The sequence below is a fragment of the Leucoraja erinacea genome, chromosome 8 (assembly GCF_028641065.1).
Source record: "Leucoraja erinacea ecotype New England chromosome 8, Leri_hhj_1, whole genome shotgun sequence".
Classification (NCBI taxonomy): domain Eukaryota; kingdom Metazoa; phylum Chordata; class Chondrichthyes; order Rajiformes; family Rajidae; genus Leucoraja; species Leucoraja erinaceus.
Window position 1 is genome coordinate 44,873,507 of NC_073384.1, and position 21,023 is coordinate 44,894,529.

The 21,023-nt window shown below is 41.9% G+C and overlaps 1 protein-coding gene across 1 annotated transcript in view; it reads left to right on the plus strand.

Annotated features, from left to right (window-relative positions):
• Positions 1–6,010, plus strand: part of abcg8 (ATP-binding cassette, sub-family G (WHITE), member 8) — a 38,373-nt gene extending 32,363 nt beyond the window's left edge. The window contains exons 12-13 of the mRNA XM_055640015.1: positions 1,140–1,267; positions 2,246–6,010. Of these exons, the coding sequence (XP_055495990.1) occupies positions 1,140–1,267; positions 2,246–2,383 (266 nt within the window). The 3' untranslated portion in view covers positions 2,384–6,010. The remainder of the gene's footprint in view (positions 1–1,139; positions 1,268–2,245) is intronic.
• The last annotated feature ends 15,013 nt before the right edge of the window (positions 6,011–21,023 follow it).

Consider the following 21,023-nt stretch of genomic DNA (forward strand, 5'->3'; position numbering starts at 1 on the left):
AACTGTCATTCTTAGGGAGAGGATATTGGAACTTTTTTTAACACTGGTGTTTAGAATGATGAGGATCAGATTTGGTGCAGAGAAGCAGTAAAATTGCACTCTATCAGCCCTAATCTTGAAAGTGATTGAATGCTTGTCTCCAATAACTACACGGCACCAAACATCTTTTCTCATTTTCCACAATTTCAGCAAACTGCAAGATGACATTTGTGAAGATAAAATTCATTTTCCACTATGGAGCTCTTTCTACAAAAGCGAAGATTATTTCAATAATGACTATAGCTATATAATGTAAAATGTTATTTCCCACGAATCAACAACATTTATCAGTCGACAAACTTGTCAATCTCTCATTCAGTATGCCATCAGATATCAACTGTGAAAAGAGCATTCTCCTATTGAAATGCAGTAAGATACTGTTGGAAATTACTATGTAATGAGAGATAATTCAAGAATAGAATGCAATTATTTGATTTATTATAAGCAGAAATGGATATGTGAAGATAGCTTTAAGTCTTGAACTGATGACTGATGGTCACTGTCAAATAAGATTTGTATTCAGAAGTTCCACAGAAGGGAGGTTTTAAGCATGTTTCTATGTTCAAATCAAGAGATAACTAAAACAAAAAAACCCAGAAAATGCTGAAAGGTCTCAGCCCATCAGGAAGAATACAATGGAGACCATGGATGATCCAAAAACGTAACTCCTGGTGATGACAGTTAGAAAATAAATAACAGAAAAGAAGGAGAATACAGTAGTTACTGGAAATTTGAACCAAAAGAGAATGCAAGAAATACCCAGCAACTGCGGAATTTAAAACGATGAGTTAATGTTATAAGTTGAAGACCTTGCATCAGAAAGCACTAGTTCCGACACAATCAACTTCCACAAAGATAGTTCAAGAACAACATATGCATACATTTTGTCTTAATCTTTAAATAATTGTTGTATTTATCTCCAAGATTCTTAAAAGGTATCATTGAATTAAATTGCGTTTGTTTCACGTTGTGGTTTACAGCTGGTAGTGGGTGAGGGGGGGAGGGGGGATTGTTAGAGGCAGATGTTGGGAGTTTCTGCAGCGGAAATGGAGGTAAAGGCCAATCAGTAAACTAACTTTTTTCTTTGTATTTGATCACAGTCGCTTCTTGGTTTTCCAATATATCCTTCCTTCGATGGGGCTTTGAAGGTCTAATCCAGGTTCAATTCACAGGACCTCTTTACTCTATTATGATAGGAAATCTTACCGTTCCAATCAAAGGGATAGATGTAAGTAAAATTACCCTGAAGTTACTTTAAGGCACTAAACTTTGCCAATTATAATGTCTAATGTAATAACGTAAATTTCTTAACATTTGAATTTGATCGGGAGGACTATAGTACTTTGAATTAAAAACCTCATGAAAGGATAGTGTGCATAATAAACATTGCAAAAGTTAGAAAGAATATTTACTGAGTAGATCTGGTTTTAGTTTTAACACTGAGATCTGGATTGTGGAAGCTTGACTTTAGAAATTACTTGACTCAGAAACTGAAGGAGGACTATTGACATTTTTAAATGTCAACTAATTGAAAGACATGGCAAATTTTGAAAGGAAACAGTTGCAAATTAATACAAGTAAAATTTGCTTTGGAAGTAAATGTCACAAAGGAAATACATTAAGATGACTAACAAAGCACAAAAACACTGGTCATTGGCAATGGCAATGCATTTAGGACTGTAAGAAGGCAAAAATAACCGTGTGTTTGCATTAACATGCAATAAAAAACAAGATAATGTAAAATTTAAACATTTTGGTTTAATTACAATTGTAAAATAGTTCGAGATCTTCCAGGTTAGGGGGCAAGGTAGTCATAAAAGCACACAAAGAATTAAAGAGGAAGTTACAATGTGAGTGTCTCTGCTATAAATCATTGCACATGTTCACAAAAATAGTTTTTTTTTAAAGCAAATGTGTATTTAAATAGATTCTTAAAATTAATGCTGATTACTTCCTATTGCATGGAACTAAAAGGTAAGGACGTTTTTGTGTATCATGATTTAAGTTCCATAAAAGTAATATATAAATATTAACCTTTTTAAGGAATATATTCAAGATCATCACAGACAGTAATGTGACCAACAAATGTGAGGGGCATTTCAGTAGTTTTGTGTTATTCATGTGTCACAAAGTACAAAGCAAGCTGACTGATCGATAACTAACAGCTTGCTTTTGATTTGATTTTCCATTTGATTTGATTTTCTAGATCATTGAATCTATGGATATGGGTGCAGAACCACTCTACATGTGCTACATCATCCTAATAGCCATATGTATTGGATTCCTGATACTCTATTATGTTTCATTAAGGTTTATCAAACAGAAATCAACTCAAGATTGGTAAAATGCAACCAGCACATTTCTTTCAGACTAAATCTCCAGCCAGAGTTCTGCAAAGAGATGAGGTTGAAGTAAATTGGACACCAATCAATGCTGTATTGACCATTGATATTGTTTGAAATTCTGCAATAACTCTTTGATGATCACCAGGAATACTACTGTCCTTATTTTGAATTTTTCTGAACTGCATTGAAATCAAGTAACCCTTTCAGTACATTGATATGGACACAGATGCGGTAACTGACACTGTTGGAAAACATTCCCCATTTACTTGGAGACATGAGGACTGGATGAAGTAGATGCTCAACTGTTGCAGCAAAAGGCAGTCTAGGCTGTCCCAACTCTTGTTGTTGCATCCCACTGTCCTATCTCTGGAGGAAGAATATCTGAACTGTTTTCCAGTTTTTTACTTGGCATGAAATCTGGAGCTGTTTGTTTGCTCAGGTCACTATTAAAAAAACAGCAAAGCCTTAATGACATAATGAACCTCATTCAACAGCCCTCTTGTTTTACTGATGAACAGCAGTTACTTTTCACTTGCCTTAAAGCTGAACCAAAATCTCCTAAGTGCGATCTGGGTGACTCCAAACTGGGGATTTACAGAGTGCTATAAAATCACTCTTTAATGGATGCTTAAAAGGAGAACTTCCATGTTTGCAATAAGTAGAAACTTTGGGGGGGTAGAAAGGACCGAGATGGCATTGGATTGTTATGTGTCCATCAATCAGTGATACTTTAATGTGTACAATGTTTGTTATATATTATCAAATTTTAATGTAACTATTTAGCTTCATGGTATAAACATATTTTCCACATTAACCAAAGGCATTTCAAGCAGAGCTCCTGTTATTCAAATCAATAATTTATTGTCACATGTACCTAGGTACAGAGAAATTCTTTGTTTTCTTACAATACATAATTACTACCACAGCTTTACACATTTCTAGAATGCAACATGTTTAACAACAATTTCAATGGTAAATGGAGTATGATGATACCATATATCTATGATATTTATTACATTCAGTGGGCAATGTGAATTTAATCAATGGACACACATTTGTATTATATAAAACTGTTCTGATTACTGTGGATGCATGGCTGAAACTGATGTGGGAAATAGAGAGCACAGCTGGGCTTTGTCCATGGTACAATTCATCAGGAGCTCTTAAATTATTCAAGCTGAACCCATGATAAGTGCCATACCAAAGACTCCTTACATAGTTTATTTCATGACGTAGCTTAACCATCAGTGATTCCATTTCTTTTCACTGTCATAGAAATACATCTCTTGATAATGGCTTCAGTGACCAAGAAAAGAGCTTTATAAATTACATCCAGCAAATCTAAACCTAAATTGTGGGTCATGCCACATTGCCACTTCTACCAAGATTGCCTGCAGTAACTCCATCATCACTTTTCATTCATCTCTCATCATTTTTCCTATTCCTTGTAAACTGAAAACTTGCAGATATCAAAACTGTTGACTCACAGAACAAAATTGAAAATAAGTAAAATAACATTTGTGTTTTTTGAGAAAGATTACTTTTTACGCAATCATTTAACGATCATATGTTTCAGAATACATATGAATTGGAGATTTTCTAACAATATGTTAGAGATTGACAGATAAAAATGGGAGATATTAAATTATTTAAGATAATAAATATCCAAACAAGGATAACATTTCTCAATTTTCTTCCCTTCTTTCTCTGAGCAGTTCATAGTTCTCCAGGAGCAAAGGGCTGTGACATGACAGAGGTTAGTTCTTCTCCATGAACAGAGAGTATGAGAGCAAATTGCTCTTCTGTAGGAGCAGTGAGATGCTGTGCATGTGTGCAGCACATTCCTGCAGAAACGCGTAGAGGTAAATGCTTTTAGCTGCATTGAGTCACACAACACGGAAACAGGCCCATGAGCTTACAAAGTCCACATGGACTATCAAAGCACCTTTTATACTGAACCTATACTAATGTTATGTTATTCTTCCTCTCCTTCCATCACCTACCCCCTAATTCTACAATTTACCTACATTCTAGGATTATTTACAGTGCCAATTAATTTACCAATCTGCAAATCTTTGGGTTGTGGGAGGAAACTTGGGCAATCCTTTTTGAAAATGGCTTTGGCCCGGATATGATCACAGGGGGAATCTGCAAAAGGAGACTTACTTGTCAAATATCCTGAATACCATACTTAGCATGTAAGTCTTGTCAGTAAGTATTGCTGACAGCGTCACAAACAAGAATGATTACTTCCTTATTCATGTTGCATTTTCTATTAACTTTGACCATTGTTGGAGTCACACTCACTCATGCGTAAGAACTGAGTATTCAGAGATGCTCACACAGGGATAGGTAACTTTCACTTTGAAAATGCAAACAGCCATGATCACAATGAATGGCGGTGCTGGCTCAAAGTGCTGAATGGCCTCCTCCTGCACCTATTTTCTATATGTTTTCTAAAATAGGTAAGTTACATACCAAAGGCATTTTAGGTACCTCTCTATAGTTCTGCATTCTTTAAAAATTATAGGTGATTTCTCTTCCATTATGAAAACCCTTCCAATATCAAATTTGCTTGCAGAAAGTTCCATATCGGATAACATGATTTTATTATTTTGATTATTAGACTTTTTGCCATGATGGAATGGTTTAGCTAGCGTTGAATACACAAATCCTTTAACGGTAGTATTAAAAATCTGTTGCATGTCATATTGGGTACTGCGAAATAAAAGTCCAGAAAAGCTCATCACTGTTCATTATGCCATATTATGTTTTAACTTACTGCAAGAAGTTTGGTTCATTCAAGAAATGTATAGAACAAAAATGTAAAATAGTTGATGCTGAGTTTATTAATATAATCTGTTCCATCACAGCACCCCAATGTCAGTCATTCCCAAGTCAGTGTTCCCTCTACTCTCCCCAATAATCTTCACTTCTTCAATATATGTGGAGCAGGGGTGTGACTCTGACATCTTGTGCTTACCAGACCGATCACCTGTAATGTCCCTGATTTAAATCATAAATTAACTCCAGCTTCATGCAGTGAACTGATTTTTCTGCTGAAACTCACAGCATGCCAGGTCTTTCCCACGAGTCTTGCAGGTGGAAAAAAAAAGCAGAACTGCCATCTACTAAATCATCAGCAGATGGCAGGAAAGTATTGTCTAAAAATCTCTGCATTCAGATTTGCAGAAACACATTGAAAAACACAGATTGCATTGGATATGTCACCATATAACATTTTAAACTGAGAAGGCATCAAAAATTAAAGTAATTTTATTTTTTCCTAGTCAGCAGTCTATTGCTTTGTCCATTAAAACTAAAGAACAAATTTAATTTAGAAAACTATACTACACATTTGTACTCGGTACTCAGAAGCCCTTCTAGATGTGTCAGGATCAAAATTCAGAAATTTGGCCAGTGAATGATGCTCCAATAGTGCCTGCCAGAATACATGGTGGGTAACAGCTCTTTATAATGGCTTCCTCTGGGCATCATATTAACTTCCAGTTGGTGCTGCCAAAACATGCTGTAGAGCTTTACAATGTAATTTGCTGTCCATAGCACATGTACAATAATATGTAAGGGAAACTTTACATTTCCAAAGCAAGCTTTTAAATATATATATTTTCAGTAGCTTGAAAATGGCATACAGTGGTCTTTCTTGGATTAATCTCTATTTCTGCCTTATCATCAATTTCCAAGCAAGTATGTCATATTTTATTCATTCAAAGGATGTGGTCTTGGCAGGCTGAGCCAGCATTTAATTCCCTTGAGTAGGTGGTGGCAGGGCTGCCAACTCTCAAGCATTGAGTGTGAGAATCACCAGGGGTGGAATCCCGGAGGGGGGGGGGGGGGGGGGGGGGGGGGGGGCGGGGGTGCAGGGGAGGAGACACCCCCCTCCCCTGTATCAAGTGGGGGAACGACCCCCCCCCCATTTTTTGTAATCCGGATTTTAAAACTCTGTAAAATCTCCGCTTTCCGTGAGACAGTGGGGGTGGGACTGCTGATCGAGGGCGCTGATTGGATGAGTGAGACGTCAGTCAGCAGGCAGTGGTGGCGGGACGTGATGATTCAGTGTGATGATTGGAGGAGGGAGGAGTCGGTCAGAGGTGAAAGTAGGGGGGTGAGACTGAGGATAGAGCGCGGTGATTGGGGGAGGAAGACGTGCCCAGGTCATAGGTCACAAGCGAAAAACACTCTTGGCAGCCCTGGACACAGACCTGTGCCTCATCTGCAGCCAGGATCGATCCCGGGTGTCCGGCGCTGCAATCGCTGCCGAACCGCTACTGGATCATCCCCGTCCCCACCCGAGTGCCACGCCCGGGGGTGGCCAGAGACGTCGGGTCAGACGGGAGCAGTGCCCACAGCCAGCGCAGCGAAGTAGCGCTAAATCTAGCTCAACTCTGCCTGTCCCGCCAGGTTAACCTACAGCCCTGCCTGGACTTACGGCGCTAGCTCCACGGCTCCGGACTGGTGTCATGTCAGTCCAGGCAGGGCTGTAGGTTAACCCGGCAAGACAGGCAGAGTTGAGCTGCATTTAGCGCTGAATTGAGCTGAAATTACCGTTCACAGGGCCCACGGCTGAAGCCTCCAAAGCCTTGCGTGTGTGTGTGTGAGTGTACGCATGTGCGTGCGGCCGCCAAGAAAATGTGCCCCCCCCTTGTCCCCCTTGTCCCCCCCCATATTTTGATAGTGATTTCCGTGCCTGAGAATCCCGCATTTCACTCGATTCTCACGCTCGCTTTTTTTTTAATTAAGAAAGTCACGAAAACTTCAATTCGCCCAAGGTTTCCACACTCCTCCACACTCACCAATGAGAATAGCTTTCTGTCAGCGGGTTGCCCGTAAATAACAAACAATTTGATTGGCTTAAGCCCGTCACACATTATTTAAAATGGCAAATTCTGCAGTGCTAATGATTCCATTTGACACTTAGCTGCTGGAAATTCAAATTAAAGCAAAGATTGTTTTAGAGGTGAGTAAGAGGCGAGTAAAATATTTAAGGTGAATGCATAGTCTTTTTCCCTGGATATGTTATTCAAGAACTAGAGGGCATAGGTTTAAAGCAGGGCTGTCAAACTACCGGCGGTGGTCCCAGCAGACATATCAGCCCTGTATTAATTTACCAAACACTGGAAGCAAGATCAACCATTTATTTGCATTTGATCTGGACTTGTGCAAGATCAGTGGGAAATCTGTGTTTCATCGGCCATTCATTATAGGCTTTAATGTTACTCTAGAGATCCGTTCACACGTTACAGATTAGACTGAGAATTGGGGAATCATGCCAAAACTTTATAACTGATATGTTAGAACAATACTGATATAAAAAACAGAAAATACTGAAAATGTCCAGGAGATCTGGCACCATCTTTGGATAGAGAAATACAGTTAACATCTTGACTTCTGATGAAAGGATAACTGTTTTTATCTCTGCTGCTGATCTGAGTATTTACAGTATTTTCTGTTTATATTTTAGATTTCCAACATCTGCAGCTTTTTGCTTGGAGATGAATACTAATTATTGTTCAAGAGCCAGGCCAGACCATAATTGATAGTGAAAGTTGGTCAAATTTGCAGACAGCAGTGAAATAAAAGATCGCAGCTTTGAAATTACAAATGAACTGGAGAAGGTGCTGCATACAGGAAGGAAGAAGAGGGGATATACTGGTATTGAAGCTGTTAAGCTGAAAGAGAGTATAAAGATTTATTGTAGAACAGCAAATTAACTTTATACAAAAACAATTGACATGGGATCAGTAATGAAATAGATACTTCTACCGTGGGCGCGGTATGTACTCACCATCACCACTGGAGGGGAGCTTTGACTGCCGGCCCTGCAGTCTGTGGTGCTTCCGGCTGCGGCACGGCAGGTACTTTAAAACTTTGACCGCCGGCCTGCGGCCTACACCAGCCTGAAGCCGCGGTCTCTGGTTGGGAAGAGCCGATCCTGGACTCACCTTGACTTTGACTCTTACCATCTGGACGCCCGCAGCAACGGCTGTGGAGGGTGGAGGTCCCGACGACGGGGGAAGATGGAGGAGGACTGGCCAAGTTCTGTGCCTTCCACCACAGTGATGAATGCTGTGGTGGATGTTTGTGTAACATTTTTATTGTGGTTGTGTGTTCTTTATTACTGTACCGCTGCTGGCAAACCAAATTCCACCGACCTTGGTTGTGTGGCAAATAAATTATATCAATTATATCAATAACTTCTTATCAAGTGATCTCCCTGGACTGAGGTTGAATTGAAGTGGTTGGAGAGGACAGCGTGAGACCTGCCCACTTCCACAGATGGAGCACGAGATGCCTGGTAGTGTGGGCCTCTGATTTATGAACTGTTCCCAGGGACACATTCACAGACGGACTTCGAGTGCTGCTGGAAGGTCATCAACTTGGTGAAAGATGCTCCTTGGTCTGCCCGAGCTTTGTTGACCTCCTAGCATAGCGAGATGTCTGTCGGGGAATGTTGCCAACTTGCACGCTGCAGAAGTACGTGCTGAGGGACGCACTGAAGCTTGGTGCTGCCAACGCCAAGGCTCTGTGGGGGTCGGGGGGCAACAGTCTAAGGTGCTTACGCTGTGGGGGAGGGTGACAGTCTAGGGTCCTTCCGCTGACTGACACTGGGGGCAGGTTGTGGTCGAGGTGACCCTCAAAATAAGGGAAGGGATTTCACGCCATGAGTGGCAAGGATGTGGGGTAAAATCATGATTTGGGGAAACTGTATTGTATGTATGTATAGCCTCTGAGAATGTCGGATGATTTTTTTTTTTTGCACAGTTCATGTATTGTTTGTATTTAGATTCAGATTCAGATTCAGATTCAATTTAATTGTCATTGTCAGTGTACAGTACAGAGACAATGAAATGCATTTATTTACTTGAATAAAGTCTATTTTGAAATAAAAGTTTGTGAAGTGTGGTGCTCTGTCTGCCACTAATGCATTACACTTCTGTACTCTCACTGCATGGACTGAGATTCTAATTACCACCTGAATGGACTTACTTCACTCTGAGCAGTCATGGGCAAAGATTAATGCGGGTATTGCACTTTTTCAAGGAAGCCTTGAGCAGATCTTTCCTCTGTCTGCTGGGTATCTTGTCATGACAAACTTCGAATAGTCTGTGTTGGGAGTCCTGTGGCGCACTTGCGAACAACGTGGGCTGCCCGGCAGCCAATTGAGAGTACCAAGGACCTCATTGCTGGAGGCGTTGGCTGAGAAGAGGATACTAATATTGGTGCACATACTTTCAGTAACATGTAGATTTTACCACCATCAGTTTAGTTTAGAGATACAGCACGGAAACAGGCCCTTCAGCCCACTGAGTCCGCGTGGACTCAGTGACAATAGGGACAATTTACATTTATTCCAAGCAAGTTAACCTACAAACATGTACGTCTTTGGAGTGTGGGAGGAAACCGAAGATCTCGGAGAAAATCCACGCAGGTCACGGGAAGAACGAACAAACTGCGTATAGACAGCACCCATAATCAGGATCGAATCCAATACCCAGGGCACTGGTGCTGTAAGGCAGCCACCGTGCCGATATTAGTGGTAGCTTTGCAGCGGCTGAGATGCCCGTTGTAGGTAGTCCATGCTAGAGAAACATTTCACAGAGAGCAAGGAGCACTGCTGCCCAGTAGACCATTTAATTTCTTTAATCAACCATAGACTATGTCTGCACAATGAAGGTGAGGTATACATCGTGCTGGTAAGACTACATATTTAATTCTGTCATTGTCCTGAGAAACACGAGAGGCATCAAACTGCTCAAGGCAGAAGCCTAAATCAACTAGAGAACTGTGACATTTCAGCCAAGAAAGGAAGTATCTGAGAACCTACAAATAGTAAATGGAATCATTAAAATAAAACAAATTTGTATTTAATTCATACTGTGAACTCAGAATACTGACATACAGATTCAAACTAGAAAATGACTTAAGGATTGACACGAGTTTGGTGGAAAATTATGAACACCTGTGCCAGGAATTTCTATGGGTTTTCTCTGGGAAAAAATGGGAAATCCTTGGTGAAATAGTATGAACATGACCTTTGATACTGTTCGTTACTTTACTTTAGACATATAACATGGAAGCAGGCCCTTCAACTTTAGTCATACAACATGTCCCTGCCGATCAGTGATCACCCCGTAGACTAGTACTATCCTACACACTAGGGACAATTTATAATTTACCTAAGCTAATTAAGTGGTGAATCTCTGGAATTCTCTGCCACAGAGGGTAGTTGAGGCCAGTTCATTGGCTATATTTAAGAGGGAGTTAGATGTTGCCCTTGTGGCTAAAGGGATCAGGGGGTATGGAGAGAAGGCAGGTACGGGATACTGAGCTGTATGATCAGCCATGATCATATTGAATGGCGGCGCAGGCTCGAAGGGCCGAATGGCCTACTCCTGCACCTAATTTGTATGTTTCTATGTTTCTATGTAACCTACAAACCTGTACGTCTTTGGAGGGCGAGAGGAAACTGGAGCACCTGGAGGAAACCCATGCGGTCACAGGGAGAATGTACAAACTCTGTACAGACAGCACCTGTAATCAAGCTCTAATGCTATAAGGCAGCAGCTCTACCACTGCATGACCGTGCCCTCCCTGTTCATCCAGGGATACCACCCAATATCTTGTCGACTTTAGAGCTAAAGATTTTAAGATCCTGGCTGAATTTAAAGACACAGAAACCCCAAAATTATTCTGGAAGCAATGAGATGCAGAAGCAAGTGGATTTAAAGTTAATTGAGTAAAATTAAGATCTTCAAGATTGTCTAAATCTAAAGGACCCAATCTCCCAGTTGCATGCAACACCAACAATTGGGCAACAATTTAACCCAATCTCATGTGTAAAATGCCACAAAAAAATAGTTTAGTTTAATTTAATTTATTGTTACATGTACTAAAGTACAGTGAAAGTTTTTTGTTGTGCGTTATTCAGTCAGTGGAAAGACTTTACATGATTACATAGAAACATTAAATAAAGGTGCAGGAGGCCATTCGGCCCTTCGAGCCAGCACCGCCATTCATTGTGATCATGGCTGATCATCCCCTATCAATAATCCGTGCCTGCCTTCTCCCCATATCCCTTGACTCCACTAGCCCCTAGAGCTCTATCTAACTCCCTCTTAAATCCATCCAGTGACTTGACCTCCACTGCCCTCTGTGGCAGGGAATTCCATAAATTCACAACTCTCTGGGTGAAAAAGTTTTTTCTCACTTCAGTCTTAAATGACCTCCACTTTATTCTAAGACTGTGGCCCCTGGTTCTGGACTCGCCCAACATAATCATTGGGAACATTTTTCCTGCATCTAGCTTGTCGAGTCCTTTTATAATTTTATATGTTTCTATAAGATGCCCCCTCATCCTTCTAAACTACAGTGAATACAAGCCTAGTCTTTTCAATCTTTCCTCAAACGACAGTCCCGCCATCCCAGGGATCAATCTCGTGAACCTACGCTGCACTGCTTCAATCACAAGGATGTCCTTCCTCAAATTAGGAGACCAAAACTGTACACAATACTCCAGATGTGGTCTCACCAGAGCCTTATACAACTGCAGAAGAACCTCTTTACTCCTATACTGAAATCCTCTTGTTATGAAGGCCAACATTCCATTAGCTTTCTTCACTGCCTGCTGTACCTGCACGCCAACCTTCAGTGACCGGTGTACAAGGACACCCAGGTCTCGCTGTACCTCCCCCTTACCTAACCTAACCCCATTGAGATAATAATCTGCCCCCTTGTTTTTGTCACCAAAGTGGAAACCTCACATTTATCTATATTATACTGCATCTGCCACGCATCTGCCCACTCACTCAACCTGTCCAGGTCACCCTGCAACCTCCTAACATCCTCTTCACAGTTCACACTGCCACACAGATTATGGAGGTGGGTTCTGGTTTGTTTTATTGTAGTGTAAATATTATTTTTAAATAATTGATTAAATATTTTGTTAAAAAAAAAAGCTGGTTACCAAGTTCACGTAACTGGGCCACTGCACATCTCTGCAATTGGATCCTCAACTTCCTCATCCACAGACCAGTCTGTTCGAATTGGAGGAACCACTTCATCCTCAGTAACAATTAGTACAGGAGCACCTCAAGGCTGCGTGCTCAGCCCCCTGCTTTACTCACTCTATACCCATGACTGCGTAGCCAGTTATAGTGGCAACTCCATCATCATGTTCGCCAATAACACCACTGTGGTTGGACAACCGACTGACCAAATGGTGCCAGCACAATAACCTGGCTCTCAACATCAGTAAGACCAAGGAATTGATTGTGGACTTTAGTAGGGAAAGGGACCCACAATCCTGTTTATATCAACGGGATGATGGTGTAGAGGGTCCATAACTTCGAATTCCTGGGCGTGCATATATCAGAAGATCTTTCCTGGACCACTAAACGTCTACAGCATTCTGACTGGTTCCATCGTGGCCTGGTTCGTCAACTTGAATGTTCAGGAGCAAAAAAGACTACACAAAGTTGTGACCACTGCCCAGTCCATCACCGGCTTTGACCTCCCCACTGTCGAAGGGATCTATCATAGTTGCTGCCTCAAAAAGGCATGCCAAAATCATCAAGGACCCACACCATCCTAGCCACACACTTATCTCACCACTGCCATCAGGAAGAAGGTACAGGAGCCTGAAGACTGTAACGTCCAGGTTCAGGAACAGCCCCTTCCCCACAGCCATCAGACTATTAAGCACAACGAATAAGCTATGAGCTCTGAACTGCAAAAGACTATATTATTATTTGTTATTTGCATTATATTTGTAATTTATTGAACTTTTTCTTTTTTTGCACCATTAAATACAATGTTTACATATTCACATATTCTGTTGTGCTGCAGTAAGTAAGAATGTCATTGTCCCGTACAGGACATATGACAATAAAAAACTCTTGATTTGACTTGGGAATATGCATGCTCCTAGAAAAGAGGCGGCATGGTGATTCAGTGGCAGACTTGATGCCTTACAGCGCCAGAGACCCTGGATCGAACCTGACTACGGGTGCTGTCTGTACAGAGTTTGTATTCTCCCCGTGACCTACATGGGTTCTCTGGGCGTTTAGGTTTCCTCCCACACTCCAAAGACATATAGATTTGCAGGTTAATTGGCTTGGTATAATTGTAAATAGTCCCTAGTGTGTAGGATAGTGTAAGCGTGGGGGGGAATCGTTGGTCGGCACTGATTCAGTGGGCCAAAGAACATGTTTCCACACTGTATCTCTCAACTAAACTAATTGTCAGCATGGGATAAAAGTCAGAAGTGACATATCAGGCAGTATTTACTTTGAAGGTGATAATTTTCATTAAAATAAGTGATTTGCACTTCAATTAGTGTGAAAGCATAATTATTAATTATACTCCCTTATAAACTCTGGTAAGTATGGTAAAGTTCTAAACGATGTTCTAATCTGAGAACATAAAGTTCTGGACCTAGATCTCAAATGTATAGTTGGAAAATACGATACATTATCCAAGTGAGTTTCTTTTCTACACACAGCCTAGCTCGAATATTTTGGACTCATCTGGTAAGGAATCAGCTTTATGTCCTGTTTTATTGGATAACCAATTCCATACTGCTTTTCACAGTGCAACAATAAAGATTGCAAACTCAAATTGTAAACAGAACTTTTGCTGCTCTGGTTTCTTCAGAAATTTGATTCTATTTGCTGAAAATCAAGAAATATTTTGTTCAATTAAAAAAATGTTAAGGGCTATTCACTTCCCTGTCCCTCCAGCACAATACATTTGTTTTTAGTTATAATTTTGATTATAAAAGCGGTGCTCTTTAACAGTTTGAAGTTTCATAATTTAATTGCTACATGTCCAAATGGAAAATGTCAGCTTTTAAATTCAATTCATACGTTAAAAATGAAGTAGAAGATTAAACAATCAAGTAGAAAAGGTATTGTAGAGAAATTACATTTTAAAAACACATAAAGAATAGCTAATCAGCTTTGGAATATGCAGCACTCTGCTTAGCATCCAGATAATACTTGTAGGAGGAGGGATACAATTATGTAATTATGTGGAACTATGTGGCCTTTTTTCTTGTTTTTCAATGAAAATTAGTTCATTTTTAAATAATTAAAAAAAAATATCGGAAGAGCATCTGCTTTAAAAAGTGTTTGGGGCTATCAAGTCGTTAGGGAAAATCAATAACATTGTTCTGAAACTGTTGGACCCCTAAAAGTCAATGCAGAATATAGAATTTAAGAAGGAACTGCAGATGCTGGTTTAAACAAAAGATGGACATAAAAAGTTGGAGTAACTCAGCGAGACAGGCAGCATTTCTGGAGAGAAGGAATGGGTGACGTTTCTGAAAAAGGGTCTTGTCCCAAAACGTCACCCATTCCTTGTCTGCAGAGATGCTGCCTGGCCCGCTGAGTTACTTCAGCTTTTTGTGTCTATCTGTAGAATATAGTTTTGCTTGAAAATAAATACTCATCAACACCTAATTACTGTGACAGTGCTTGAAATTACATCAGCAATAATCAAACAAGGCCTTTATTTTTATTTTACTTTATTTTTTGACTATAGGCTCGAGGATTATGAGCACCAGGTAGGGAAATGTTGAAATCAAAGGGCAGTCATACACTTACAAAAGGTGGCCTTGGTGCTTATATGAGGGTTCCAACAACATAGGATGCTTTTGTCCTGATTTATAACCTAGTGTTTTTGGTACATTGTAACGACTAGCTATGCCATGCCATTTCCAAGCCCTAGCCCATAGGTCCAAACCCTACCTGGACCACCTGCAGTTCACTTACCAAACAAAGATGGGGATTGAGGACGCCATCATCCACCTGCTCCATTCTTCCTATGCTCACCTGGATAAGCCGGGAAGCATTGTGATAGTCATGTTTGTTTTTTACTTCTTCAGTGCTTTTAACACCATCCGGCCTGCACCGCTAGGGAGCAAACTGACAAAGATGCGGGTGAATGCTCCATTGGTGTCCTGGATCACCAACTACCTGACTGGACGACCACAATATGTCAGGCTGCATAACTGTGTCCTGGGATAAATAACGTTCTATCGTATCGTTTTTCATTAATTAGGAAAATAATAACCAATTTACTGGAGCTCTGGAGTCTCAGACCTGGGTGTTTGAGAGGTGAAATGACAAAGCGATTGCATTCCCCAAAGGACATGAGTGAATCAGATGTTTTATTACTGTTTAAACCAAGCTTTAAACACTTCCCGATCATTTATTTGACTTATTGAGCTTAAATACCACAGTCCATCATGGTATGTTTTATTAGTAAGGAGGTCTCAATTATTAGGATGCTGGATGTATTCCTGGAGGAGTTAGAATGTTCAGCAGTGAAGAATAAAGTAAAACAAATCAAGAAAACTAATCTTAAACAAATCTGAACGGGCAAAATACAGTCTGGAAAATCAACGTGTCCTGTATCAAGTGTGCCAGATTAACACAGTTTCACTGCATCACAGAGGAACTGGAAAAAGATAAACTTCCGAATACATTCATTTTCAAGGCTCGAAAAATTTACGAGTTAGAAATGTACTCACCTAATTCAGCTGAATGTTATCACCAAATTTGACTTGGTCTCTCTAAAATGAGAACTATCACAGCTAGTGCGTTTAAAATAAAACACACAATCCCCTATAACAATACTATTTGCAATCCCATTGTACAAAATTATCCCCTCCTCAAAAAATCTACTTATTTCTAGAGCTCAAAATTGAGAAACAATGGTTTGCACCAATGATTTGACCGTTTCTTACTAATCTTGATGGCATATTGCACTCTAAAGTGTATTATTGACCCTTTAAACAATGAGCCAGTTTATTTGCTGCACGTAAGATTGGTTTGTGCACATAACAAATGATAAACCAGGGAGAGGTGCAACTGCGCATTACTGATGACAGCAGTTAATTTGATCTTCAATGACCAAGCAATTTAAATGCCAAATGCATTCCGAACAGGAAATCATGGCAATTAACTACAAAATTAAAAATTAAATTTCAAAGTGTCTTCCAGTCTCCATCAGATCTCTTCCCATTCCACCACCAGTTTAACCTGATGTCCACGTGTCTATCTTGAGTAAAATAAAAGTCATAGTGTGGAAACAGGCCCTTTGGCCCAACTTGCCCACACATGGTCAACTTTGTTCCATCTACACTAGTTCCACCTGCCTGTGTTTGGCCTGTATCACTCCAAACCTGCCCTATCCATGTACCCGTCTAACTGTTTCTTAAACGTTGCCATAGTCCCTGCCTCAACTACCTCCTCTGGCAGCTTGTTCCATACACCCACCACCCTTTGTGTGAGAAGGTTACCCCTCAGATTCCTATTGAATATTTTCCCCTTCACCTTAAACCTATGTCCCCTGGTCCTCGATTCCTCTACTCTGGGCAAGAGACTCTATGGATCACCACTCATCCTCCCGCACTCCAAAGAATAGAGTCCTAGCCAATTCAAACTCTCCCTATAGCTCAGTCCCTCGATTCCCAGCAACATCCTAGTAAATCTTCTCTGTGCCCTTTCCAGCTTGACACCATCTCTCCCATAACATGGTGCCCAGAACTGAACACAATGCTCTAAATGTGGCCTCACCAACATCTTATATAACTGCAACTTCTATCATCCCCTTCGCATCTCAGCTTATTTTGTCCAGAGCAATAATTTCCTGCTCCCTTTACCATCACAGTTCCCCTATTTACCTTATATGCGATATAAGTGTTTTCTCACTTTTCCAATTCTCACAAAAGGTCATGGATTTGACATTGTTTCTCCTGCACTGCTGGCCACCTGATTTTATGTCTTATGTCCATTATCTAAAATAGACACAAAATGTTGGAGTAGCTCAGCAGGTCAGGCAGCATCCCTGGAGAACATGGATAGGTGACATTTTGCGTCAAGACCTTTCTTTATTTGTTCATTATCTACACTTTTCTTTGCTTTTAGTCAATGTTGTCTTAGAGGCTTCTAGTGAATAGCGATCTAATTATATACAGATTGGACATGATTTAGTTCAATTTGAAACCAGAATCCCAAAATTGACAAACTAGAAAGACATGAGGCGAGAATTGGCCAGTGAATTGGAACACTAAGCTAAAAGCCATGAAAGGAAACCAAGACCAGCCATCTTTTAAAGTTTATAGGATACTAGACCAGCTGCAGACCCGTTGGGTCTGCTCCCCCAATGCAATATTCCATCACTCACCTGTTCCCCCGATGCAATATTCCCACCACTTTCTCTCTCCTCTCCGATCCTCGGCACTGTGAAATAATGCGGGGGTCGGGGTCCGGGGGTGGGTGAATCACGCTGTGCGTAGGTCGGGGACCATGGGTCGAGGGGGTGAATCACGCCGTGTGGGGGTGAATCACCCCAGTGTGGGGGTCACGGTCCTGTGCCGGTGCAGCGCGGTCAGTGACTCTGGGTGGGCGGACCAGACCGTCTCCAACGCTGCTGCAGCTGACGGGGACGTTGCCGGGTTTTGTGTCCCGTGTGTCCGCTGCTCGGAGTCGTGGCCCCGCTCCACCCGGCCCCGTGTGTGGCCGATGCCGACCTACAGCCCGTCAGCGCAGCCAAACAGGAAGAGACGGGCCGGAGTGGGGCCTTGGGCGGACAGCGCTGACCCCGGGGGGAGAGCGGGGGCTGTCCCGAGGGATCTGCTCCTTCTGCTGCTTACACCGGGTGTCTGAGTATCCCTTGGTGCTCGGGTTCAGAGCGCTCAGTCACCCTCCAGCCCGGGCGGTCGTGGGCCGGGACTTGCCCTCAATCCGCCGGCACGCTGCTCTTTCGCAAGTCAGTCACGAAAATCATTTGTATCTTCTCTCTGTCTGTGAGCAGCAGTGATGTTGCTGGTTTTTACTTGGTTGAACGTACATGTTGCGTGTGTGGTACTCCAGAAGGCTTGAGCAACTCCGTGCGTCATGTCCTTTGATCTTATGCCCTTCCGTGCAACCCCTTATTTAAATGCAGCCATCCCCGACATCACTCGAAGCTGCTGCCCGTCCACCCCCTGCTGCGGGGAATTGTGACATCACTTTGGAAGCAGGTTGAAAGATTTTCCGTTTAAAAACTTGGTTTTGGGTATTTATAAAAAGCTGTAACTTGGGAAATATAGGTGGAAATACGATGGAAAGATGTTTTTTTTTGCCACCATTGGAAAAATGTGAGTAGGATGTGTGAAAATAGTAAGGCTGTGGCCTAGCATTTGGAAGAAGATAGGAAAACCAGATTGACACAGAGACACATCGTGGGCACAAACAAGACGAAGACTTTTAGTTATATATTTTTTAAGGCAAAAGAAAACAACAATATAGGGGTCCAACCATGGCTAGCAAGAGAAAACAAACATAATATTGTATTGGATCAAATGAAGTCTGTCAAACAAAAAATAAACATGATGGTTGGGAAAGTTTCAGAATTCAGCAAAGGAAAACAAAAGTATTGTAATCAGACATCTGAACGATCCTTCCATAAGGTAGGCGCAAAATGCTGGAGTAACTCAGCGGGTGAGGCATCGCTGGAGAGAATGGGCGACGTTTCGGGTCGAGACCCTTCTTCAGATTGATGTCAGGGGAGGGACAAAGATAGAATGTAGGCGGAGACAATAAGACTAGTGGGAGAACTGGGAAGAGGATGGAGAGAGAAAGCAAGGACTATCTGAAGTTAGAGAAGTCAATGTTCATACCACTAGGGTGTAAACTACCCAAGCGAAATATGACGTGCTCTTCCTCCAATTTGAGCTGGGCCTCGCTCTGACAATGGAGGATGTCCAGGACAGAAATGTCAGATTGGTAATAGGAGGGGGAGTTGGTGCTGAGCTACCGGGAGATCAGGTAGACTGCGCGGAAGTGTTCAGCGAAACGATCGCCAAGCCTGCGCTTGGTCTCGCCGATGTAGAGAAGTTGACACCTAGAACAGCGGGTAGCAGATGAGGTTGGAGGAGGTGAGAGTGAACCTCTGCCTCATCTGGAAAGACTGTTTGGGTCCTTGGATGGAGTCGGAGGGGGGGAAGTAAAGGGACAGGTGTTGCATCTATTGCGGTTGCAGGGGAAAGTACTTGGGGAGGGAGTGGTTTAGGTGGGAAGGGACGAGTTGACCAGGAAGTTTTGGAGGGAATGGTCTCTGCGGAAAGCAGAAAGGATTGGAGATGGGAAGATGTGGCCAATAATGGGATCCCGTTGAAGGTGACGAAAATGTTGGAAGATTATATGCTGCATGCAACGGCAGATGGGGTGGAAGGGGAAGGGGGACCAGGACAAGGGGGACTCTGTCCTTGTTGCGAATGGGGGGAGGGGGAATAAGAGCGGAGAGAGGAGGGGAGAGAGAAGGGGGAGAGAGAAGGGAGGGAGAGAGAAGGGGAGAGAGAGAGAAGGGGGGGGGGAGGAGAGAGAGGGATGGGGGGGGGGAGGGGAGGAGGAGAGAGAGAAGAGGGGAGAGAGAGAGAAGACAGAGTTAGAAGGGGGAGAGAGAGAAGAGGGGAGAGAGAAGGGGGAGACGGGAGCGTGGGGGTCATTTTCCCACACAAGCCATAGGTGACTGGGCAATCTGACCCCAAGCTCCAAGTTGAAAGCGGCCCTCGGGACAGTCTCCACTCTCCCACGGAAGCAGGGTGGGAAGATCCTTCCATAAGATAGGGTAGTCCCAATTCTCCAACCTACAACCTACCTCATTGTGGACTTTTTCTCTGGAACTGTTACGTTACAATGTTGAGAAACTATATTTTGTACTCTGGTATCTTTCTCATTGCTCTATCTTTTTTTTGGCTTGATCGTATTCATGCATAGTATAATCTTATTTGATTGGAGAGTGCAAACAGGAGCTTTTCCCTGTACACATAATAAATCTAAAGAAAATAAATATAAGATGTTAATGAGAAAAAAAAAAGAAAAAATGAAAATTTCCTGTCGACATGAAAAAGGCAAAAGTCTGAGTTAACATTGGTTTCAAGCTGACCTCATCCAGAGAAAGTATACTGTGGAATAAGGAACAGGCAGGGAAATGAAATATTTGTATCTACCCTCATAGAAAACACCGCAGGTTCAGCATGAATGAGATTTGAATTATATAGTGTTAAGGGCCTGTCCCACTTTAACGACCTAATTCACAACCTTTTTTACACGTGGACATTTTTCATCAGGCTGGAAAAACGCTCCGACCTACTTGATGCCACGAGCACCTACGATTAGCATCATGACCTACCTACGATCTCGTGACGACCATACTGCGAGTATGAGTCAAGGGCACACTCGGCAGAGGTCGTGAAAGTGGGACAGGCCCTTTAGGGAAATTAAGTGTGTGAAGCAGCACCTCTGCAGCAATACTTACAGTGATGGTCAGCTCAGATCAGGCATGGAGAAAACGGCAAACAGTCAGATCCAGAACTGAGCTCTTTTATGCATACAAGGATACTTGCCGACTCCTGCTCCTGAGACAAAGCAGCACACCCTCAGGACTGCGCTGATGTTAGACCCAATGAAATACCTCACATTCTACCACTGAACCATAGCCAACATGGGAATTACAGTCATTTCAATGTTTTCATAAATTGCTGAAGCAGAAATTATAACCTAATGAATAAAATGGCAGCAATTATAAACACCAACTGAGAAAAAGAAATAGATTGCTCAAGAGAAAGGG